At 43.2% G+C, this 25,149-nt stretch overlaps 1 protein-coding gene across 2 annotated transcripts in view; it reads right to left on the bottom strand.

Annotated features, from left to right (window-relative positions):
• Positions 1-12,807: 12,807 nt before the first annotated feature.
• IRX4 (iroquois homeobox 4) overlaps positions 12,808-25,149 on the bottom strand; it is a 12,992-nt gene continuing 650 nt past the window's right edge. The window contains exons 1-6 of one of the 2 annotated variants that reach the window (XM_027868969.1): positions 20,820-21,482; positions 19,066-19,225; positions 17,970-18,221; positions 16,489-16,598; positions 14,714-15,033; positions 12,808-14,280 (exon numbers count right to left, since the gene is read on the bottom strand). In XM_027868969.1, the coding sequence (XP_027724770.1) occupies positions 13,475-14,280; positions 14,714-15,033; positions 16,489-16,598; positions 17,970-18,221; positions 19,066-19,110 (1,533 nt within the window). In that variant the 5' untranslated portion in view covers positions 19,111-19,225; positions 20,820-21,482 and the 3' untranslated portion in view covers positions 12,808-13,474. Of the gene's footprint in view, positions 14,281-14,713; positions 15,034-16,488; positions 16,599-17,969; positions 18,222-19,065; positions 19,226-20,819; positions 21,483-25,149 lie in introns of those variants that run through there. The other variant, XM_027868970.1, reaches the window with a different exon arrangement.

The raw sequence follows: 25,149 nt of genomic DNA, 5'->3' as shown, positions 1-25,149 counted from the left end.
TGTATTTTACTTGATACACTTAAAAACATTGTTCTGAGAAGGGATCCATGAACTTCATCAGACTGCCCAATGGATCTATGACAGAAAAAAGATTAAGAGCCCTTTGACTGCAGAATGAGAAGTAAGGAACCTGGAAATACCCAGAACAATGTGAAACTATACTTGTGATTTATTTTGACTCAACATAGTCTGTCCTTAAATTAATACAACTCTGCTTCCTCATAGATGCATGGATGCAACCCTGGGTTCTTAAAGACTATACCAGCAGAGAAAAGGCTCTAATAAGTCCTACCAAACAGCAAATATATTGAGTTTTGGCCAGAGAGTGACCTTATCATTGTGATCCAAGGATAATCCTAGCTTAAGTCCTGTGAAACTCATTACCTTAGAGTAGCCCTAGGTGATGGTCTTTTTGGTGCCACAGCAACTCATGAAGATGGTCTACTATGGCACAGAGGAGTTAAAATGTGCATTGATGACATAACATAAGATTATAGATCCTTGAATATTGAAGTATGCTGATATTGTATCCCCAAATTCCCTCACATTGTGGTATAAGGGAAAGTGTTCCATACCCACCCACCTGTCAATTAACAAATTTTCCACATCCTATGATCCCCTTATCAGGTAGGAACTCCTTTTAATTGGTTCAAGAAAGGATTAGCATGATTATCTAAGTAAACAAGGTAACCACACCCCTGGGAACTTTAAAAAACAGAAGAAATTTTTAGCAGTTATTCAGTGAAATGGTGCACTAATCCAATAATGGAAAATTTCAGCCAAATTCCTGACTTTTTGATGAGCAGAGGAAAGAGTTTTTCTTCTCTGTCTGGTCTCTCCTCCCCTTGCCCCCATTTACCATGTTATCTGAGAAACTGGACAAAGAGCAGAAAATGCATCCAGAAGACACACCAAAGATGGATACAGAGGGGTAGCCACCAGTGGAAGGAAGTATCTTTAAGGAGCATGATTCCTTGTACCAGAGAAGATTGACAGCTACAGCCAAAAAAGAAAAAGATTTCCAGTACCAGGATTTATAAGGTTACCCTTTTTTCACACATTCTTTACCAATGGACACTTTGTGTATTTGTGGAAGAGCATACCTCAGGAATTGGCAAGGTTTTTTATGCTAACTATTCTAATTATACTGACTTAGTAAACACCTTTGTAAAAGTTTGGCTGACTGTCAGTGGGAAGCAAATTGGTGGGGGCTCATGAAAAGCAGGATAAGAAATCTCAACTCCTAAGAGTTACTCTTAGAACTCAGAGATCATAAGCTGCTGCTTTCTATGCATTCCAGACTCCTAGCATTAGGGCAAGTTTGGGAAGTGGTTCTGAAAGTGGTTCTATTCTGGTAAAGTTTAATTATGTGCTTGAACAGTTTTGTGGACTAAAGTGAACTAGTTTAGGGACAAGAGTACCAAAGGAGAGAAGGGAAAAGTCCAGGACCCAAGGGCATAGCCTTTGATGGAAAAATGTCAATCATCCTTTATAACCCATGGATATTTTCTTGTGTTAAATAAAACCTGTCCCATATTTGTTATCTTGTTAAGCTGAACAGTTGAATGGGAGTTGAGTGCCTTTTTCATGGTCTATATATATTTAAGAAATTCATTCTAATTGTTCTTGTCAACATGTTATGTATGAGACCAGTCAAATGTACCATCCATTTGGTAACTGTCCAACTCAATTCAGTAAAAACTAATTAAGCACCTACTATGTGCTAGATAATATGCCATATAGAGGCTAAAAAATAATAATAAAAGATTCCTTTCCTCAAAAAGTTTACATTCTCTTAGGGGAAAATTACATTTATAAATAAAAGTAAATACAAAGTAATAAGAACAAGTTGAAAAGGGATAAATGTTGAAGCCAGCAAAATCTCAAAAATAATGAAAGCTAGGGTAAATATTGTAATGTCCTGGAGTTTAAACAGAGAGTTACAGTTGTTTAAAAGAATGAACCATTTCAGTCACTAAAGACAGAATTCAGATTATTTAGGTAACAAAGTGAAAGCTCTCATACTTTGTCTATTGTTAGTAGATACTAGGTTCACTTTTTGGTAGCATTACTTATAGAGTCAACATAATTTTCCCTCTCTTGTGAGCCTCACTTCCCTAGGAAGATAAAATCCTTCAGATTTGGATTACTATTCTGTGTGCCCTTCTCCCCCCCCCCTTCAACTTAGGGAAAGATCTCAGGGTCATCTCCCCCTGATCCTACACAGTCCATAGCGATGAGGTGCAGAGATGAGGGGTGCTGGAATCCCAAAATCATGACACGTGGGTCCTGCCTGAAAGAATTCGACCCAAGCCTTTCTTCATCCAAAAACAAGGCTTATTAAAGATCTGCCATATTAGCCATAGTCTTAAGGAATCTGAACATCTGTGAGCTGTTGGCTAGATTGTAAAAATCTGAGCAGTGACTAGATTATAAGAATCTGAGTGTCTTAATGAAGATGAGATGGACCTTATATACAGAAAGACTATGGGAGGGATCTAGGAGTGACCAAGTGGTCTATGAGGTAATAGAACTCCAGGGGAGGCCAAGGGGGAATGGACCCTAGATAGGATTAAGGGTAGGAAGTAGCCAGGGGACACAGGGAGGTCTAGCCTAGGTTAAGGGTAACAGATTGGGCATAGCCTCAATGAAAGGCCAGTTGATGGGATTGTAGCCTCAGGGGAATGCTAGAGATTTGGCCATGTGGGAAAGTCCAGGGGGTCTAGATCCCATCGTCATCACATAGAATTTACAGCATCAATGAAGGTCAGTATTAGAGTTTACTTCTCTACATTGTATCTCTGTCCCTTGATACTCTTTAACTCTGGATTCTTTTCCTTTCAGGAGCTCCTTGCTAGGTCCTCTTAAACAAGCAAGAACCTGAAGAGTGTGAGGAGAGAGAATAAGAGCCTGTGTGTCTAACCAGTTTCACTCTGTCCTACTTCTCAGCTCTTATTTTCCTCACACTCAGGTTTTAGCCCTTAGTCAAAGTTGAGCCTCCAAGGGTATGGCTTAGACATATGAACATTCTATGGATCAACCACTTCAGTGGAATAGTAAGACAAAGGATTCACTCTTTATCTAGGAGTTAACCTTCCCCAAGAGATATCATCAATGCCAGAACAATGTCCCAAGAAGTAAATTAACAAAAACCGAGGACAATGTTTATGTATACCCATAATGAACCAACCCCATTACATATACATAGAGACACAGTAGCACACACACACACCCACCACTAGCAGACAACTGAAAAAAATTAACACCATCAAACCAATTATCTTATTAAAGGGGAGGAATTAATTGAAGATGAAGACGTGGTTGAGAGGTAATGTGATGCCATAGAAATAGTATTGAACTTAGAGTACTGAACTTGGAGTCACATGACCTGAGTTTGGGTCCCAACCACTTACTGCCTGTGTGATTTTATGCATGTTACCTCAGCTCTTGAGAGTCAGTTTCCTCACAGAGAGGCTTATATGATCTCTAGGGTTCATTTCAGATTTAGAGCTATGATTCTATCATCCTGTGAGAGGAGAGACACACTGATCTGGGCACTGAGGTCAAACCCCCAAAGAACGGGAGGATCCTCAGCATATCTGATTCACTTTGGCCATACTTTCCCTAGTACCTCTTCCTTGTGTGTCTGCTGTGGTGCTTTTGAACTTGATAGCTCTGCAAAGTTGCCTTAAATCAGACACTTGAAAGCCTCTCTAGCCATAGAAATTTCATATGTACAATTGAAAGTTTCTTGTTGTTGAATTGTTTTTCAGTCATGTCTGACTCTTTGTGACCCCATTTAGGGTTTCCTTGGCAAGGATACTGGAGTGTTTTGCCATTTCCTTCTCCAGCTCATTTTACAGATGAAGAACTGAGGCCAACAGCTAGGAAGTGTTTGAGGCCAGATTTGAACTTGTGAAGAAGAGTTCCTGACTCCAGGTCCAGTATTCTAACCACTGCCCCACCTTAAGAGTAATTCACCACATTCAAACTCTCTCCAGAGAGACCCACTTCTTCTTGTCAAAGCGTCCTTTCTCCTCTACCCCAAAAACTGACAAGTGGTTTTAGGTATTGGTTTTCCTTCCATTGATCATAGGCTGAAACTCAATTTAATCCTAATGCTTAAGAGCTGTCAGTTAGGAAAATAATGCTACTAATAAAAATAAGAGTAGTAATGTTGATGTATATGATATTTATGCTTTTAAAAGCATTTTCATTTACATGATCTCATTTCATCCTTATAACAAACTCTTGGTGGCCACTGGCCAATGCTAAAGGATCTATCAAGTCAATAGTTTCCAAAGGAACATTAATTAATCAAGCTGGACCAGAATAGGCTTTTAATATGATGAAAGGCAACAATTTCCACAGCAGGGCTAGAAAAATATATTTCATTTGAGCTAGTGGCTAGATAATGTTCTATGATTACATCATTTAGAAAGTGTCACCTATGACCTTGTATATTCTATTGTATTCCTTGTAAAGAGAGACAGCATGGAGTGGTGGATAGCAGGCCAAATTTTGTCTCTGATGTCTCTCTTATCCTGAAACTTCCTTTCTATGTGCCAACCCATTTTTATCACTGTTGGGTTCTTTCTAGGAGTGTCCATTTTGGGGATGGGCCCAGGCTGGTCATATTTCAACCCCTGTACTTTGGACTCTCCAGACTTTGTCCCCATACCCCTGGGTAGGTGCTCTCCCTTACTCCCATTTTTTCATCTTCCTTTTACATATTGTCTTTCTCCACTAGAATTTAGGCTCCATGAGGCTTCACTTGTCAGTCTTTGGGGTAGAGGAGAAAGGACGCTTTGACAAGAAGTGGGTCTCTCTGGGAAGAGTTTGAACAGTGGTGAATTACTCTTAAGGTGGGGCAGTGGTTAGAATACTGGACCTGGAGTCAGGAACTCTTCTTCACAAGTTCAAATCTGGCCTCAAACACTTCCTAGCTGTTGGCCTCAGTTCCTCATCTATAAGATGTGACCGTCTTTCCTTTTGCTTATTTTTGTAGTCTCAGTGCTTGGCAGTATACAGTTGTTGTTCATCCTTTGTACTCAAGGAGGACTAATGACATCACATTGTGTTCAACTGTGGTTGATCAGTCCAAGATGAACATGGAAGGTTCTACCACAAGTCATTGTCCGTATGTATACCTAAGGTTGAAGTCAATCCCTCTTTAGATGAATTTCCAACTGAAGAAGAGGTTTTGAATGCCATTATTAGGCTCCTCTCATGTGGCAAAAAGTCTGGTGCTGATTCCATTCCAGCAGAGATTTGCAAGGTAGGGGACCCACTGGTCATACAGAAACTGATAGAAATCTTTCAGGTTATATGACAAAAGGAGGTTGTTCTCTAGGAGATCAAGGATGCCTCCATTGTCCTTCTCTATAAAGGAAAAGGAAAGAGGTTGTCTTGTGACAATCACAGAAGTGTCTCTCTCTCTTACTATTCAGTAAGTGCTTAATAAAAGTCCATTGCCTGTTGCCTGATGCTTACTGGCTGTGTGACCGTGGCAAGATGGTTAATCTCTCAGTGCAAGCAAGCTACTCTCTGAGACTCTGCTTTGGATAGTTCATAACCTGAATTGGTGAAATCTTGTGTTCAAGTTCTGGGTGCCACATTTTAGGAAGGACATTGGTAAGTTAGAGAATTTTCAGAGAAGGATGACGAGATAGTGAAAGCTCTTGAAACCCTTTCATGTGAATGTAAGTTGAAAGATTTGGGGGATATTTAACTTGAATAATAAAAGACTTTTTGAGGTGGGGGATGGTCTCTGTCTTTAAGTATTTAAAGGATTGTCATGTGGAAAGAGGATTGGAATTGTTGGACTTGTCCCCATAGAATAATACTGGTGGCAACGTGTAGAAACTGCAGAGGCGCATTAAAGTTTGACATAAGGAAAATTTCCTAACAACTTTAGCTATTTGGTGTTATAATGTCTTCAGACAAAGGCTAGATGACCACTTGCCGGAGACGTTATAGTGAGGATTCTTGGGGGAGGCTGTATTAGTTGGTCTCTGAGGTCCCTTCTAGCACTGAGATGCCATGAATGAAAAACATTCAATTTCTGGATAAGTTCTATTAATTGTATTGTGGAATCTCTCTCTCTCTCTCTCTCTCTCTCTCACTCTTTCTCTCTCTCTGTATCTCTCTGTCTCTCTGTCTCTCTCTCTTCCCCCTCCCCCTATCTATACATCTATATTTCTCTCTCTTGGAATATCTATATGCATGTCTCTATCTACATATAGAGATGTATTTCCGTATATTCACATCCCCCTTATGTAGGAATATACACATGTGTGTTTACTACATGTTTTTCTTCCTTTCTTTTCCTACTATTGCCCTTATTTCCTTATTTGTAGACTTTTATAATAGTTTTCTAATTGGTCTTTCTGGCTTCAGTTTCTCTTCAATTTGATCCTTCATATATGCCTGTCAGGCTAATCATTCTATAGCATTCCTTTGATTATGCCACTTTCCTGATTAAAAAACAAACACAAAAGTTCAGCAGCTACTTGTTGCCTTTTAAATTAAGTCCAAACTACCTAGCCTGACATTTTAAAGCCACCCTGTTTTACTTTTCCAGATTAACTGTTAGCAGGCCCAGTTAAACTATTGTAAAATTGTCCTTTCACATTAGAATGTGAGCTCCTTGCAAGTAGGGATTGATTCATTCTTGGCATTTATATTTCCAGCACTTAGCAAGGTGCCTGGTACATAGTAGCACCTATGCCTGTGCATTTATTGATTGTTTTTCTGGAATTTAGTTTGGGGTTTCCTGACTTACACTTTTATTCATGTGGTCTTCTCTCCACCCCAACTTAGAATTTCTCTCTCTCTCCCTCTCTCTCTCTCTCTCTCTCTCTCTCTCTCTCTCTCTCTCTCAGCTCCTTAACCTGGAGTTTGTGAATTTGTTTTGTTAAAATTTTTATTAACATATTTTAATACAATTGATTTTCTTCATAATCTTAGGCATTTTATTTCATGTACTTAAAATCATTATTCGGAGAAGGGTCCATAAACTTCACAAGACTGCTAAAATGGTCCATGACCCCCCAAAAGATCAAGAAACCCACTTGCAAACTTTTGCCTACTGGAGGGTGACATTATCTTGAAAGTACCTTATCCTTCATAAAACAGTCAGTTTTTTGATAGCCCTGCAGGTCTTGGCCATATATCATGGAATCATCCCACCAGCAAGGCCAATAAGTTAAAAATCATTAAAGTGAAGATTAAAGAAAGTGAGAAACAAGATACCATCACGTCTCTCCACCAATTAAAAAGTAGAAAAACCCCAAATGAGGATTGAAGAGTGGATGCAGAAATATATATATACACACATACATACATATATATAATATATATACATATATACATTGTATGCATACATACACACATTATACATATATAGTATATATGTATATGTGTATGTATATATGTATATATAATACATACACACACATATGTACATATATAAAACAGAGATAAGATCATCAAATTGTGCTGTCTCTATCTATGAATGCTTTATGTTTTATGTTGGAATGTGACTCTACAGGCTTGGTAAATTTGTCCCCTTAGGAGCCCAAACAAGCATGAATGAGGGGATCAAAGACAGCCCAACCTCAACCTTGTTAGCTGTGGAATGTATATCATTTAAGCCAGGTATTATTTCAGGTATCATTGGATAAAAGTGGAACTAAAGATATGTAAATGAGTACTGTGTTACTTCCAGGCAATGGGGAACACAGATTTTCATTACTAAGCAGCTCTCTAAGTCCAGAAGAACACATCATCCCTACTAATCTTGACTGCAGTTGACATAGTGGCTGCCCACGATCCAAGATCCGGGTGCTGTGAAGTAGACTCTTATGACACCAAAACAGAGTCCATGAGAAAAGGGAAGTAATTATTTGGGACAATGAAAATATTTCATTAAGTGAAATATTTAGATAATTGAGGCAAAAATAAGGATTTAATTTTCATAGTTTGGACAATTGACTCATCCTTCCCTTTGTGGGCACAGCTTTGAAAACCTTTTTAAAAATGATTAGTATTATTCTTCAGTGTCATGTTTCTGAGGGTGGCTCAGGCCATTTGGGAACATTTATGTATCCCTACTTGTTGCTATGGCACTTTTTACTTGCAATATGTTGTTTAGAAAGGGAAATGGGAACACAGAAGGTCTATGAATCATACTAGTCGTTGACCTCTGTGTCAATAAGATTTGCTTTCTACCTTTAAAATGCAAAAAAAAAAAAATACTGTGAAAACTCTCAAAGAGATGTTCAGTCAGCCCTCCTCAAACACAGGACTGATTAAAACTGTTTAGCAAAGGTTTATAGCTTAAACAGGAGAAGGTTCAATAGAAAATGCTCACCAATTCTCCAGGTTCAGAGAGTTTCTGCTTCACATACAAAGCTAGATTCATACCCTATGCATATTAGGATAATTCAGATCAGAGTGGACATTTTCCCCCACATACAAATTTTTCCATCTCAATGATTTCAAGGCATTTTGAAGGATGGTTCACTGTGATCTTGCCCTTAAATGCTGCTTAGAAATAATTTTACTAGGTAGAATAAGAAAAAGAGATTGAGTTATTGAACTTTATACCAGAATAGAGAAAATTCAAGGTGGTGGTAAATTATATTTAAATGAGATAAGGGACAATAACTATGTCTCACTCTGTTCTACCAGCCCTAAGAACATTTTGGATCCAGCATTTCTCTCTATCATACTTCTCTGACATTAGTGAGATGATCCTTTTAACTCTTGTTATGTCACCAAACTCTATTGTGAGAATTATCTGAAGAAATTACATTCTGCTATGCCAATAATCTACTGATAAAAGACTTCCATTGTCAGAGAGTGAGACTATTTCCAGAAATTTATGCAAGAAAGCAGTATGTCCAAGAAATATTCATAAGGAGGTGCTTTGTTTCTATGTTAATTAGCTAATTGTCTACCCTAATATTTTAAAATTCACTTTGCCTAACACTCAACCCCTTTTATTATTCTTCAATTTATTAGGCACTGAGATACTGAAATATTTAATTGATGTGACTTTTATTTGCTGTTTTTCTTAGTCCATTTAAAAAAATCTAGAATAGGCCATATACCCAGTTGCAATTTTGCATGCATGCCTAGAAAAAGTAGGTGACATAAATCGCATGCATAATCTCAGGAGACAATCATTTTAAATCTTAATTGGCTGCCTTTTAAATATCATTTAAGGTCTGGTTTTCTCTGCCTCTCTCTCTAGTTAAGAAGGTGTTGTGTCAAAGTCTATTACTTTGCTGGACGTCTCTCCCCAAGTTAAAAAAAATAGAACCATCAGCAGAGGTTTGAGAGGTCGATAAAGCTTTTAGATTTGGAGATGTTTTCAGGGAGCCCATTTCCTGCGGCTAAGAGTTGTTAATGGAGCTTAAGGAATTATCTTATGACTCGGGCTGGGAGAGCAGTATATTTCTTCGCTCCTGTTCCCTAGTCGAGGCTGAATATGCTGCTGTCAAACTCGCTTAATGAAAAGTAACGCGTCGCTGATTACAGTTTTATTTGGGCCCTATGTAAAAAGCGCCGTTAATTTAGCATCCCCTCCTTTGTGTGTTTGAATTTGCCATGGCTGAATGATTTAGAGTCTCTCAGTTTCCAAGCCTTTTTCGTTCTCTTTTCTTTCTTTTCTCTCCTCTTTCTTTTACAATCTTCCCTTTGTATCTCTGCCTTACACTTCTCTCCCTCCTCCTCCCTCCCCGCCCCTGGACCCATCTACAATGATCAGTTGATCAAACTGCCCAGTTGAATCAAACACTTAGAATTAATTTCTCTCTCTTTCCCTAAACCCTTTTGCTGATGCTCCTCAAGGAAGCTGGGAGATCTTACTGTTACTGCTCTCCCTCGGTATGCTTAAAATCATTAAAGAAACAGGAAAGAATGGGGGAGAGGGTAAAGGTATGTGGTTGAGTTTCTGAGGGCATGCAAGTGTTCTACAGGAAGCTTATGGAATGTCTGGTTCCAGAGAAAAAAAGAGGAAATTCTCTTGGTTTTGGGGGGCTGAAATGACATCTAAGTTCCTCGTCCACTTTATCTCCGCCCCCCCAAGTCTCTAACCCGCACATTCTTTGGGTTTATTTAAATGGGATTGTAAAGCCCTTTGGGCCAACCTTCTCTTTCCTCCTCTCCCCCTCCCAGACACATGCAGAGTCTTTCAGCTTCGAACTGTACTGTTTGTTTTTCATGCAATGTCCTAGTTCCATTGGTAAGTACGTGGCGGGAGCCAGACTGTGTATGAATGAATGATTTAGAGCCACAGGTAGGTCAGGGGCCCCTGAAGCCCAGCGAACTTGGCGGGAGTGATGACTTCCCCATGGGCATCTTGTGCTAGCTCCTACCCCAGTTTACTCTGTGTCTCTGTCACCAACAAATAGCGAGAAGGCTCCTTCAGAAAAACAACAGCTCCACGAGGCAGAGACTCATTCCTCCTGGGAAACCAGATCAGACTCTCTCCTCCTCCTCCTCCTTGGCTAGCCTGTCTTCACCCCCAGACGTGGGGGATCAACCCTGGGCCCCTTGGTCATGCCTCCTATCTCATGCTTAGTCCCCCTGTGGCTCTGCTTCCGGCCTAAGTCCTTGCTCCTCTTTCTGTCCCCTCTCCCTCCCTCCTGCTCTCCCGCTTCATCTTTTATCCCCCGTCATCCCTGTCCTCCATGCCTTATTTTGGCTGAAAATGATTTGCTTTGTCTAAAGGGTTGCAGTGGAAGGCTCCGGGAGACCGCCCCGGCTGCATTAAAATTCCTGCTGGCCCTGCTTCGAGCTGAAAACGCTTCTCCCCCGAGACTCCACTTTCGCTATTACTGTCAAGTACCCTTGACTCTTTATTTTTGCCCTTTTATCTATTACAACTAATTCGAGTTCTTTTGCCCTTTTCAGTCTAAGACGTGGGCTTTCTGTAAAGCCTCCCCCTGCCACTGAGCTCTCCGTGTGCGGAGTCTTTAGAAATTGAGGGGTTTACTGTCAAAATGAAAATTTCACTTCAAATTATCTTGGCTGATGCACGTTTTCCAGGCCGGGGGCTCCTGTCTCAGCCTTTTGACAGCCAGATCAGCGGAGAGGTTCAGTGATCTCGATAATATCATCCAAGAGAGCGAAAGTCAATACAATGACAGGGAATATGACTGGATACAATCCAATTACAGCTGCTTGCAGCAAGGGGAAGGGTTTGATCTACTCTTTGCCTCCCAGATTCCTTTATGCAGTGGTTTCTCCCAGATGATCTGTCTCCAAAGTTCGGGGACCCCTGTGTTTTCATTTAGGCACGCGTGTGTATGAGTGCCAGTAAAATAGCTCGGAAAGAATAGTGTTGAGGCTTTTTGGGGGGGGGGTCGGGCAAAGTTCCTTTCGGAACCCAATATGTCCCTTAGGTTTAGGGATTTTACTTTTTTTCTCTGCCACGAAACCAATGATTTAGTCCTGGATCCTTCACATTTCCCCTTCTTCCTATCTCTCCCACCCCCACCCCGACATGCTAATCATACTCCCTGTCAGGAAAGAGAACTTTGTCAGTCAATGCCTGCCATCAGTCGGGCCAGTCTTATCTGTTTTTCTCTATTTCTCTCCTGTTTATTTGCCAATCTCTTTATCTCTTTATCTAGTACCCAGAACAGCAGCTTTCTCTTCTCTGAAATATCTCTTTATTATCACTTTTCCGTGACTTCTTGACTGGTAGTCAGCTTCTACCTTATTCTCCCAGGACGCCGAGAACTTTTTTTTTTTTTTAATTTCGTGCGGTATCTTAAGGACAGTATTTAAAAGGCTCATTGGAGCTAAATGGCTGGTGGCCTGAGAGAGATTTCTGAGTCTCACACGTAGAAAACCCTCTTCTCCATTTAATGTCAAAACCCGCAAAGCATCTGTCCTGAAATGCTGAAATATTCATGGAGAGTTAGCGGTTCTCCACCTTACTAGAGGATCTCGAAGCTCAAATGGTCGGTAGAGAGAAGGAGGGGGAAAAAAATCACACACTAAGTTTTCCATGTGAAACAATCGCTGTGCACTACGCCAGGAGCTTCTGCTGATGTTAGGATTCAGAGAGATACACCTGTATTTCCTTCAGCCCAATTCATTTCTTTGCTAGGAGATTCCTACCCCGCGCACGACCTCTAAGACCTCTAAGGCCTCTGAGGCCATGTTCTCCTTCCTTTCTACAGTCTTCAACTGCAACCACCCTTTCCTCTCCTCCTTTAATATTTCAATAAATTTAGTTCACAGATAGAGTTTGGATTGATTTTTTAGGGATGGACATAAGACTCTAACTGCTCAGGCTATTTTCTCTTTGGAAGTGGAGGTTGGGGGATGAAAAGCTGTCAGACTCATCAGACATTGGTGATGGATGGAACTGAGTTCTTTCCAGCTGGGAAGAGCCACTAAGAGGGGCCTGTACCTCTCTTAGCTATCACACAGAGCCAAGGGGGAACTTCAGGGGTTAAACTGTGAGCATGCTAAGGGGGTAAAGAAATCCAATTTCCTTCAAGTTCCAGAGTGTCCAGAATGTTTGGACTTTTAGAAAGTCTAAAGGTTCTGAGTTTTCCCCTCCCCAAACAGTGGTGATTATCTAGTGTTTGTTTAAATGTAAATCTTAAGTTTTGCAGGCTACATTACTGTTGTGGAGAATCAGCAAGTATTTGCTCACTGCTCTTCCCCATTTTTTTTGCATTCTTTGGGATTAATAGCATCTCAGAAGTTATCATTGAAGCATTTACCAGTATAAATCTTAAATCTGGAAGTTAGTCATAGGGCAATGCAAAACACCATCACTCGGTTTTATTAGTATTATTATTTTAAACCTCTGAAACAGACAATTCATTGATGTGAACATACCTCTTTAAAACATCTTATTTGCCAAGTTAAGTTTGTGCGATAGTGTAAACCTGGGAGAAGTGCTGTTTGTGAGAATTATATACTAACAATGAAATCAGAAGGGAAAAGTCTGAAAAGTCTTTATAACTAATATTGGCATGCCTGAAATGGAAAACTCACTATTGAAACATTGCCTCAATGTAAACCTTTGGATGTAAACTTTCTGTTTGTTAAGTACTCCTAAAATATATCACGTGCTTTCCCCCTTCTCTTTTTCTTTAGACAGGAAGTTAAATAAAGATTCCGGCACTGATTCTTTTCAAAGTTGTAGGCAAGGGAAACTCTTCTCAGTATGGAATGAAAATAGTCTCTCTGGCAAACCTAAGCAAAACAGACTTTGAAATCCTCTGTTTTGGATTACTTGGTTTGACATGGTTGGTTTGCTTGCTTCTTGATTTGTTTTAGGTTTATTTTTATTTATTTATTTATTTGTAGAAAAAAGTTTACTCTTCAAACTTAAGTTCTTCCCCTCCCTATTGCCCCCCTCCCCCACTCTCTCTTTTCAATTTGTGTCCACTTCGGCCAAGGATAAGAACATTCTGGGCCCCAGTGGGGGGCGGGGCTGTTAAGAACAGAACATTTTGCTGCCAGATTTGGGAAAGGAGAGGAGCTCCTTATTGGAGTCGTGGTGGTGGTGGTGTGGGGGGAAGTTTGCCAGATGTCCCTTCAGCATGTCTGTGCTGCTCCCCAGAGAGCGTCCCAGGGCTCCCGTTTCCAGTATTGCTCCTTTGGTGGTAGCCCAGGACACTGTAGTGTTACTCAAGGCCTGGTTCAAAGTACTGTGCCTGAATATGGGGTCGTGAAAGACCCCATCCACCCAGTTTCTGAGACTGGTGACAGGGGAATCTTGGTGCCTATCAAGACCGCTGGGAGCCGAAACTGCAGTGGAAGAAGAGGATGAGGCAGATGAGGAAGAAGTGGAGAGTCCTTGGCGCTTCAACATGCAGGATGGGTACTCAGTCTGGTTCAAAGAAGTGGCTGTGTGAGCTAGGGACCAGATCCGGGGCTTGGCCTCCAGGATCTGGGACTCCCCCGGCTGCTGGAAGCACATTTTAGAATCGCAGCCCCTCTGTCGCCCTCCCACTACTAGGTCTTGCTCACATTCATCTACCACGCTCTTGAGGCAGTTCTTGGCCCGTTCCACATCTTCCTCCAGCTGGACGCCTCCAGGGAGCGACATTTTGAGAGAAGTGGCAGCCTCCTTGCAAGGGTCTCCTGGACGGTCTGCGCCTCCAGAGGCAGCCCGCATGTGGCCGCTGTCCAGGTGCTGGAAGGCCGGTTTCAGTTCGCACTCTGAGCTCTCCGACTCAATCGGGTCGAAATCATCTAAGTCACTTAGCTCGAGTTCCTTCTCCTCTTTGCGGACACGTTCTTTTTAGGTTGGGAGTGAGGGAAGGCAAAAAGAGAGACATCAACGAGTTAACAAGACGACAGGCTAAATAATTCTCTTTTTCATCTCCACTAAACCTTAACCCAGACCCCTAATGGGACTCAATAAGGAGTCAAGGGAATCAAGGAGAACCTTTCCTTGCCACTAACTTTCTCTCAACTCTTTCCTCCCTCCACCAATTGTCCCAAAAGACAGTTTGGAAAGAGGCAGTGATTGCCCACGGGTGTCAAAAATTGACCTAGGGCCTAGAATACAGACACATTGTTTGCCCTTTCCCATGCTTTAGGAACATTACAAGAGCATCTTCTCATTCTACACTGCTACAGTCATCAGTACACATAATTGGATTGAAGATCCATCTTTCCCCTCCCTATTTCTACCCAGAGCCAAATGTTATTATCACTTCAAACCAACCATCATTCTTCTCAGTTTTGAGATGGTCTTCCTGAGACTCTTCTTCTCCCTCCTCTTCCTCATCGTAGGGTCTCTTCTCATCTGAGCATTTGTTTCGAGGTGGCCAAGTCATCTTATTCTCCTTCTTGAGCCTCCTGCGAGCATTGGCGAACCAGGTGGAGACCTGGGTGAGGGTCATCTTAGTGATGATGGCCAGCATGATCTTCTCACCCTTTGTCGGGTAGGGGTTCTTTCGGTGCTCTTGCAGCCAGGCCTTCAAGGTGCTGGTGGTTTCCCGGGTAGCATTTTTCCTCCGTGTTCCCCCGTCCATCGTGCCATACCTGGGAAATAGAGGAGAGAGGTGTTGGCAAAGTAACCGGGGTCAGGCAGACTACCACGTAGGGGCTGCGTCAGAAAATTAACCCTTGTGACCAAAGCAGGAGAAATCCTAGGTTCAGTTCTGTTCGTTAGTTCTGTTTGTTTGGTGCAGTAACCTTTGGTGGGTAGCGTCAAGTGGGTAGACAATATTTGTTTTTAATTTAAACACACACAAGGGGGTAAAAATTTGCTTTCAAAACCTTAGACGGAAATAAGCAGAGTGCTTGAGCAAAGTTGTCTGTTGGACAGTTTGATAAGCCTCTCTCCAATAGAAGTTATTTAAATGACCCCAGGGCCTAAATGTTAATAGAGGTATATTTTAATAGGATTCCTTTATTAGTCATCCCTCTTACCCCTTTGTTCGGCAAAATGTAAAAACGAAACGCAGAAGATGCTGGATTGTACCTGAATATTTAATGTACACAGTCAAGAAAGGTCACCAGAGCCCAGTGGGCATAAAGGTTGAAATGGCTAAAGTGGGGTTTCAAGGTTTTAAAGTTAACAAACACCGCAAGGTAACAAGTGATTTGTCTATGAATGCGTGAAGGGTCCGGGTCCTGCTTCAGCGTCCAACCCGTCTGGCAAGGAACTCAAAACGAGAAGAAAGATTTCAGGGAGAGGATAAAATACACCAATCACATTGGGGAAAGGAGAATCTGGGAGATGATGTGCAACCAGACGGGTAGGAGCCCCTAGGGTGGGATTCTGTTTGGCCTCCTTGTCACATTGAAAACAGCGATTTCACCACGCTTGCTGCAGAAGAGGCCCTTCCCCCCCCCCAAAAAAACCCCACAAAGGAACAGAAAGGGAGATCCAGGTGAGAGTTTTGTCTGGGGGGCCTGAATGCTTGCCTGAGTGTGTGTGTGTGTGTGTGTGTGTGTGTGTGTGTGTAGTCAGCACATTTTTAGCTCGGAAAGAGTGACTTAGGTTCCCTCTGGGGCCTGTATTTCTCATCCCACTTCTTTTCTCCCTCCAGTGTCCCTTGGGCTGACCATCAGGTGTTTCGACCAGTGAGCCCATGGCCACTTGTACTATTTAAACCAGATGTTTTATTCAAACAGTCAGATATGAAAACTCACAAGAGAGACTGGGCTGGTTGATACTTATTACACTACCTGGGCAGCTCAAGCCACCTGAATCTGCTGAACCATTCCTCATACTCCACTTCTAAGGCCCTCCCTTGATAGATCCAAGAGAGGATGTACGAAAGATTTGCGTTTCCGTCTGCATAGTCACTTTCCAAAAATGAATGGTCACGTGAAGAAAGTCGCCAATATATGGCAACCCACCAGTACTTAGAGACTGCAAAATATATATGGAAAATATTCCCTTTGGAATTCAGGGGGGTGGGGCTGCAGAGCACAAGCACACTCAATGCCCTTTCTCCTCGATGGAGTTCTTTAATTGTTGCTTCTTACCTGTCATATTGATACTGGCTGAGTGTGTGGTCATAAGGATAGTAGGCGGCTGCTGCCTGCGTGATGCCCGCATGCGCAGATCCCGTCCCATCTTTCGAGTCGAAACTATTCTGTAACATTAAATCAAGCTTGTCGGTTTATTAATCTTTTTATTCCTCTGGGGAATTAAACGACACTAGTCTGGTTACATTTCTGATGGAATACAGAATATGTCCCTAGCAATATCTCTATTGAAAATAAAGATCCTTTGGAAGCCTTATTTATTAGCTATTAAGTGCATATCAACTCCGGTTGCTACAGATTGGAAGTAGAAAATGCAAATAAAACTATTTTGTATTTCTCTACCTTTCCTGTCCCTCCGCCTCCCATTACACACCTCCTCTGGTGATGAGAGACGCTGAGGATGGAACACGAAATCCACATGTTCAGTTCATAAATATTATAACCTCCTGCACGTGGAGCCCCAGGCTAAGGACAGGGCCCCAACATAGAACTCGAGGGACCCAAAGAAACTTTGCTTGATATCTACCCATTCAATTGCATTAGGAGAAAAAAAGGTTCTGTCAATTCTGACCTTGAAACATATTTATTAACTTTGGGGTAAGAAACAAAAGCGAGGGAGGAGAAAAAAGGGAAAAGGAGGAGGAGGAAGAGAAAGGTGAACAGGAGGCGGAAAAAAAGCAGGGAAGAGAGGAGGAGGGGGATAAGGAAGTTCGAGTCGGGGAGGATTTAGAGTTGAGCTAGGGGCCTGGGGTGGGAGGTGAGAGTGGGGGGGAGGGAGACTGATTCCCAAGACTTTAATCCCAAGTGCTATGGAATTTCAGCGGGAGGGAGATCAATAGACACATTAACCCTCACTATAATGATGCCAAAGGAAAAGCTCATTCGAAGGTGTATCGATTCTTGGGGACCTGGACACATGCAACTTTAGACTCTAAGACCCAGTAGCTCCTGCATCACTGGCACCCGTCATTAGCCCCATTACTCTCTAGCACCTAGGAGGCAGCAATTTATTGAGTAATTAACTCCACTACTTTTCCGGAGAAGACCCCAATCTCCATGAGCAGAAAGAACCAAAGAACTATCTTGCGAATGCTGAACATGAACTTCAGTTATCAATCCTACTTATCTCTAAGCACCTACATTGCAAGAGGACAGTTCCAAGTAGGGGAAAGGATTCTTTAATTCTCCTCTCTCTCTGTCTCTGTCTCTGTCTCTGTCTCTCTCTGTCTCTCTATCTCTCTGTCTCTGTCTCTGTCTCTCTCTCTCTGTCTCCCCTCTCTGTCTCCCCCTTTCTCTGTCTGTCTGTTCCCCCTCCCCTCTTCACTTCCACTTCCCCTTTCCCTCTGACCCCTCCCCCACCCACCCCTCTCTCTTTACTCTGTCCCTGACGTGTTAGCTCAATCCCAGGAACCATTAGGGTCAAGTTTGTTTGAGGGATATCCCCCACCTCTTCACCCTGGATCCAGAGCTTAGCTTACCAAAGAATAAAAGGCAGAGGCTTCAGTGCCGTAGGTAACGTAGTTTCCGTAGCCCTGGGTGCCGGTGTAAGGGTTCCCATAGACTCCCAAGGCAGCTGCAGAATTGAGCTCATGCCTAGCTGTGGCCAGCAGCCTGCTCTCGTACACAGGACAATAGACTGGGGTCTGAGCTGAGCCGGCTGCCCCGGAGTCTGCTAACGTCCGGCCGCTGGACTCACAGCAAGTAGTCAGGGAATTAGTGGTCATCAGGAACTAGAAGGAAGAAAGAGGTGTTGAGTTCAGAAGGGTCGCTTGGGATGAAATTAGTGAGAAAGAACACATTTCCAGCATCCACAGACAAACGCCTGGGGGTCAGGGGAGGGGGTTCTGTTCGCTCCTTTCTTGTAGCGAATGAAGATCTAAGATCTCTTGAAATGTACCAACTCAATGCCTGCTCATTTGTGAACACAGTAACCCGGACTGGTACATTCCCGGAATGTATTTTGGGAAAGAGGGGCTTCTGATTGTCCGGAGTATATACGGGAAACATTCTCTTCAAACTCCCTTCTTTAAAAGAACTTTTGCACTGTCCCCATATTAAAATTATTTGATTCCTTTTGCCACGTAAAGGTTGCCCCTAGCCTTAGAACCCTTTCCCCTAAACTACCGTGTTTACATTAGGTCCAGATTTCAAATGGCCACACTGAGACAAACACTCACATCTGTTCTGCTATCTTTGGGCTATTCCCTAATGTGACTGCAATTACTCATTTAAGGCACTCTGCTGTTTCCTCTTCAAAAAACACAAGATCTGAAGGAGCAAGTGAAACCTGGGAGGGGGAATAGTTCTCTTCCCAAATCTTGTTCTCTCACCCAACCCAGTTAATCCCCTCCAGGTTCTACGGCGGGCTCCTTTCCTTCTCCAAATCACCAAGAAAGGCAGAGGAACCTAACTCTCTCTCTGCGAACACCGCCAATACCGCGGTTTAACCAATTTCACGCTCTTATGATAGCTCTTCACTTTACCCAGGCAACCCGGCAGCCCGCAGCCCGTTCGGAAGTGGCCAATAATCATTGGCATTCAATCAATTATCCTCCGTGGACCATCAGGTCTTACCTGTGGTGCAGAAGAGTAAGGGTATCCAAACTGAGGGTATGACATGGTACAGAGGTTCCGGATTATCAAGGAGCGAGGAGAGGCGTCTGCTCTAACACGCTACCGCAGCTGGGCTCTGCTCTACCGTACCAACTGATTGGTGACCAGAGGTTCCTAGATGCTTATAGGACGAAGCAGAACACCATATTTAATTTATCTACTTACATCTTAAAGTTTTTTTGTTTTTAACCGAGGAAAAAGTGATCTGTAATGTTTGTAGCTATTCGTTTAGCCCCGGAAAATAGCCCCATGAGGCACCGAAATCGGCCAACCCGTAGCGATAGAAACACATATTTTTCAAAAGAAAAAAGAAAAAAAAAAACTCGAGGGCAAACATGTCAAGTCGGATGTACATTGTTTTAAACATCGAAGACTGACGTCAGAAAAAACCTACTCAAACTGTCCTAATTGCAGGTTTAATATTCATTTGAGGCACATCTGATTGTGTGTGAGCATGTGTGTGTGTGTGAAGAATACACAGACCTTCATGTATGACTGCATAGAGAACGTGAATGCAAGTGGTGAATACACTCGGAAAACAAATAGCACTTTTTATGGTTTTCATCTGAAGAATCAATATTGCACCGACTAATGATTTTTTCTCCTTAGTCACTGAAGAATGGTAAGCACTTTTAGTTAGAAATTAATTAATGAGCAGCTGCTTCTTCCCACCCCACTGTAATAATTAGTCTCAATTACAAATGAGACATATGAAGGGACACACGAGTGAGTCTTCATTTAAGATTTAATCAACAGTTAAAATTAGCACTAACATTGGCAATAAACCACAGGACAACGACTTCTATTTTCTTTGTATCCTTTACTCCAGATGGGTTACTGAATGTAAAACTCTTGGGCTTAGGATCTAAGAAGCAACTGCCGACAGCAACATTTACAGGGCAATGGAATTGGAGAAAAATCTCAACTATAGTTCTTGTTTTCAAACGGGAAAGTATACACACACATGTCTACATTTATATATTTATATATGTATTTAAAAGATTCGTCTCCAGACTCTTATCACAGCCTATGGAACCAACAATCCTAATCTGGGTATTCAGAACGAATGTCTCCCCAAAGAGTTTTGCACATTCTTCTTTACAAATCTCTTTAAGTCTGGTGAGTGTTTTATGCCCTCCCCCGAACAACCTTGGGCGAGTTTACTTCACCTCTCTGGGTCTGTTTCTTTATCTCTCATGTGAAAGTTTTAGACTAGATGATTTTTAAAGTCCAGTCCTGCTCTCATGGTTAGATCCAATCTAACTATAGGTCTTGAATATCCAAATTGCTTTGAGGAAAGTGAAACAAAGTCTTCTGCCACTCCAGGACATCTAGGACCCTTTGAGACAAGTTTCTCAAACTCTAGCCCCTTCTTTTAAGTTCCCTTCCAAGCACAAGGTCCTAAGACGTCCGCACCAAGTCCGCAGCAATCCCAAGCAGGTCCCCTGGGCTTCCACCTTCCGTCTATCACTGTTTTTCCCTCTTCTTCCTACACGTACCCTCCCTCCCCCTTTCTCTGAAGAGTTAAAATATTCATAGCTTCATGGTGGGGGGGGGGTGACTAAGCGGTGAGGCTTAGTCAAATCAGTCCTCCCTCAGCAAAAGATGGTCGCACACATCTGGAATCCTCTCCAACCCTGCCATAAAGATCCTTTACCTCCCCCCTCCCCCTTTTCCTGGCGTGGCAGATTGGAGGAAGAAAAAAGCTCACTTACATGGAGGCACGAAGGCCCTTTAAAGTTGTTCTGGGAGCAAGGAGACGAAAAGCCCACATCCATTATTTTCACAGCCTCCCCGCTAAGATTGCGGTTTCCAAGCCAGGGCTGATTCCCCTCCGCCCCCGGCGTAGAAGCTGCCAAAATGCTCTCCTCTGCCGGGGGTGGGGAGGAGTCCGGGGTGGTGGTGAAGAAGCGTAGGGGTAGATAGTCAGACAGTATCAACCCCAAGACTTTCTCTATCCCATCCCAGGCTAGAGAATCTCTCTCAAGTCAAATCCTACTTTGAAAGCCTGGTTTATCGGAGCCATTGGATAGGCTGTGAAAGGATCTCAAGTTCCTTATAGCGCTTTGATTCGTCTTGCCCTCCACTGACAGAATCAGCTTTCTTGGCTTCCTCGGGGCTCCTTTCCTTTCTTGTCCTATATCCCTTTAGTAAAGAAAGGTTGAAAATGCAACTACAGTCAAAATTCCACCACCAGACTTGGGGACCCCCCCATCTCTAGATGATGCCCAATGGGGGTCAGGGAGGACCAAAAGCAGCCCTTGTGGTTCTGGGCCTCTCCCAGAGAGCGGAGGGCAGCTGAGGGAGTGAGCCTGTGGGATCCCTGGCAGCCCAGCGCAAGGGAACTGCTGCTCGGTAGTGTGCAGACTTGCTCAGAGAGATTCCCGGGTTCAGACATGTGAATAGCCCCAGGGTCACACTCTAATTAATGATGATGTTCTCTTCTTCTCCCCAGCTGGAAGACTGCCTCCCAGAAACGAATCTGCCCACTCTGACAGCTCGATTGAAGGTGATTGATGACTATCTGGAGACCACAGTACACATAATATAATATCTGCTGCGTAATTGCTTTAATTTACAGATGAAAATACCAGTTTTCCGATCGAGTTAGACTATAGTAAGCAGTGTCCTTAGCTGCTTTCAAAGGAAAGCCACCGGAAATAATGAATAGCAGATCCATGCAAATTATTCAGACAGTTTAGTGTCTGTAGCCGGGAGAAATGTAAAAAGAACACGAGTCAAATGACATTAATAATTGTTTTTGAATTCTGTATTGATTTCTTGGCTAGCTGTTTATTTCATTCTCACCTGCATTGCTAATATCACCTTCGTATAAATAATAAGAAACTAGCCAACGGGCCTTCTTATAGAAATGAATCTCTCTGTCTCTCTCTCTGTCTCTCTCTCTGTCTCTCTGTCTCTCTGTCTCTCTGTCTCTCTGTCTCTCTCTCTCTCTCTCTCTCTCTCTTTCCTCTAGTCTTTTCCTCACCCACCCACTTCCCTCCTCACTGCAGTAGAACAAGGTACTTCTTTTAATTAATTATTTATTTATGTTTTACACATTACTTGTTTACAACCTTGTAAAGAGTCTGGAGGTAGGAGATGAGTGGTGGATTAGATAATTTATAGCAGGATATAGAGAGAAAAAAAAGTCTCATTAGAAGATTTGTTTTGTCTTCGATTCCAATTATTGTGACATTGTTTGGGGGTTACTGTAGTGGTTGGGGTGGAGGAAATTGCTTATTTAAAGCCTCAGGGACCAGTCACCCAGTCCACGGAAGGAAACCTGCTGTCCTTATTTCCAGACTGGCTCCTAGTTGAGCATTATAATTAGCAAATTGAGCCAGTGAACACTTTTAAGCAGTTGTGACAACCCCTCAGTTTCTCCAGTGTCTGGTATCCCCTTTTCTTCTGCTCCTACAGCAGGCAATTGAGTAAAAATATGTCTGAACTGCACAAAAATTGAGAACCTGATAAATCTATTAATCTTCAAAATACCAGATTAGATTCCACATATATATTCCTTATCTCTTTATATAGCTACAGTAATCTTCCCAGCAGCCTTAATTCAATTCCTTTGCAATCCCCTCCCCCTTGAAGGGGAGAGGAGGTGTTATTGTGGGTGCACAGAAGGTCCCTTTATTAATCACTGTACAATTCTGTCATGTTTCTTTCCACCCAGCCCGTTCTACTACCGACAACTCTCCACCTCCCTAGGGTCCTGAGTCTCCCTGGTGTCATGATCAGTCAATGCTCTTCTGAAATGTCATTCCCAACTTCTGTTACCAAAAAAGAGATTGGAAGTTATTCTTTTCCACCTCTACTCTTCTTCCCTTACAGGTCTTAGTTCTCTGGGCCCCGACTTTCCTCTGCAAGCTTGACCATGACTTTGCTCAGTCCACCGTGACTATGGACTGCCTGGCATCTTAGCAGTGATGGTGGCTGAGCTCAAATGCTTCATATGCTTCGCCAGCCCCTGATGAAGAAGCTTCATTTGCTGGCTTTGAAATAGACTTGAATCTAAGTTGCCTTCTAGTACTGTGGGACAGCGGCTAACCCAAACCACACAGGAGCAATTTTAGTACTAGAAAACATTCTGTATATGCTCCATGCACATCATTGTCCCAAAGCCCTTTTCCTACAAAAGGCGCAACCCTAGCCAAGGAACGCAGATTTTCCTCTTGCTAGTCCTTGCTGCCAAGCCACAAGGAGTTACTGAAAGATCCCATATTAGGAATGAATGACTACAATCTCATTTATCTAAACATCCTGAAATCTCTACACACATGCATACACAGTACCTACATGTATATATGTATATACACTAAGCCATGTCCATAAATATGCTTTTACATATATCAACAGTGTTCAGTGCTCTCTGTTGAATGGATTGACTATACCTAGGGGTCCAGGCAAAGCCCCACGGTTTCAGCATGCGTGCACTTGTTAGAAAAGCTATGGGGAGAAGGTCAAAACCACAGACTGAACAGTTCCACAGCAGATTCACCTTCTTCAAAGTTTCCGAAACTTAATTGTAAGGGGAGGGTGTGGTGTGTGTGTGTGTGTGTGTGTGTGTGTGTGTGTGTGTGTGTGTAAGAAGGAGAAATCAGCCCATCGCTGGAGCAGGCCCCTGCCAGAGAGCTAGCAACACTGGTGGAGGTCCTAGGTAAGGCAAGCTCGGTGGTGCAGACCCAGATAATACGCTAGAGTTCGGGAGGTGCTGAGGGTGGAAGTTCCTTTGAAATACTTGGGGTCTCTGGAATACATAGAGGGACTTTAGAATGAAAAACTCACTTTCCTAGGCTATCTGGTTTCTGGCAACTCCGCAATGACAAAAACTATCCTGTTGTCCAGTAGGGGAGTGACAGAAAACCGAAGGCAAAGCACGACTTTTGCCAAGGGTTGGTAAGACTGTTCCCCCTCTTCACTCCGGCGCCTATAGCTACGAAGAAAGGGTTTGTTTCAGAGCCAGTGCTAAAACAATCCATTTCTATCTAAGTGGCCCAGAATGGTGGTGGTGGTGGGGATAGTGGGATCGCGAACTCCCAGGGAGGCCATCCTGTCTAGTACAGGTCAAAAACAGAGTCCATTTGGGGTATTTTAGCGCTTTGTTCAAGACGGCAAGGTAAGGATGTGTGAGTAATCCAAAAGACCCTGGCAGCTGCGAAGTGGGGTGGAAAGTGCTGGAGTGGGGTGTGAGAAGAATCCCTTCTTTTCCATGGTAGTTTTTGCCTGGTTTCTCTTGGTCAGGTGAGAGGGGGGTGCCGGAGAGCGAGGGAGATAACAGTCTGAGTTCATGAAGGCAGGCCTCAGATTCAGATACAGTACTTTGCAATTTATTCACTTTCATCACTTGACAATTCGGTTCTCCTGTCCTTCCTCAACCTTTCCCTCTCTCCCCTCCCATTCACTACCCCCCATCTACTCAGCCCTCCCCCACTCCTACATTTCCAGCAGTACTTAGTGGAAATCCTCAGCATCCTCCCAGATGGCCCAGGAAGCTAAGGGCCGCGGCTCCAAGAATTTACACCCCCTCTCCCCCCTCCCCCCCTTCCCCTTCCCCGAGCTGGGTCCCGGGGCAAAGGCGCTGCATTCGTGGATGCATGGTTCTCAGGGAAGCCATGGTCCCTTGAACTTGTGATTCTCAGTGACTCGTCCTTAAGCTTCCCACTATTAGCTTCTTCCCTCCTTCCCTTCTTCCCCCCACTCCCCCCCCCCCCCGCCCCCAGCCTCACTCGCTTTCTTCTTCCTGGACCCTGGGGTAGTACTTGGCTTGAAATCCACCCCCCCATCCCCCTTCGTCCCTCAACACACACACTCCACCCCACCTCTTGTGGAAACCAAACTTTGTTTCAGTCAGACTAAATCCGATTTTCTGCAAAGTTTGCGCTGTCAGAGCCCGGACCGTGGAGGAGCTCTGTACCCTACCTTCACTTTCGCGGAAACGTCGGATCCATCTCCCTTTCCCTAAGAAAACACACGCACGCGCTCATACACACACACACACACACACACACACACACACACACACACACACACACACAC

The sequence above is a fragment of the Vombatus ursinus genome, unplaced genomic scaffold (assembly GCF_900497805.2).
Source record: "Vombatus ursinus unplaced genomic scaffold, bare-nosed wombat genome assembly UNPS02014791.1, whole genome shotgun sequence".
In the NCBI taxonomy this organism is placed as follows: Eukaryota; Metazoa; Chordata; class Mammalia; order Diprotodontia; family Vombatidae; genus Vombatus; species Vombatus ursinus.
This window is presented reverse-complemented; position numbering and strand designations above follow the sequence as displayed.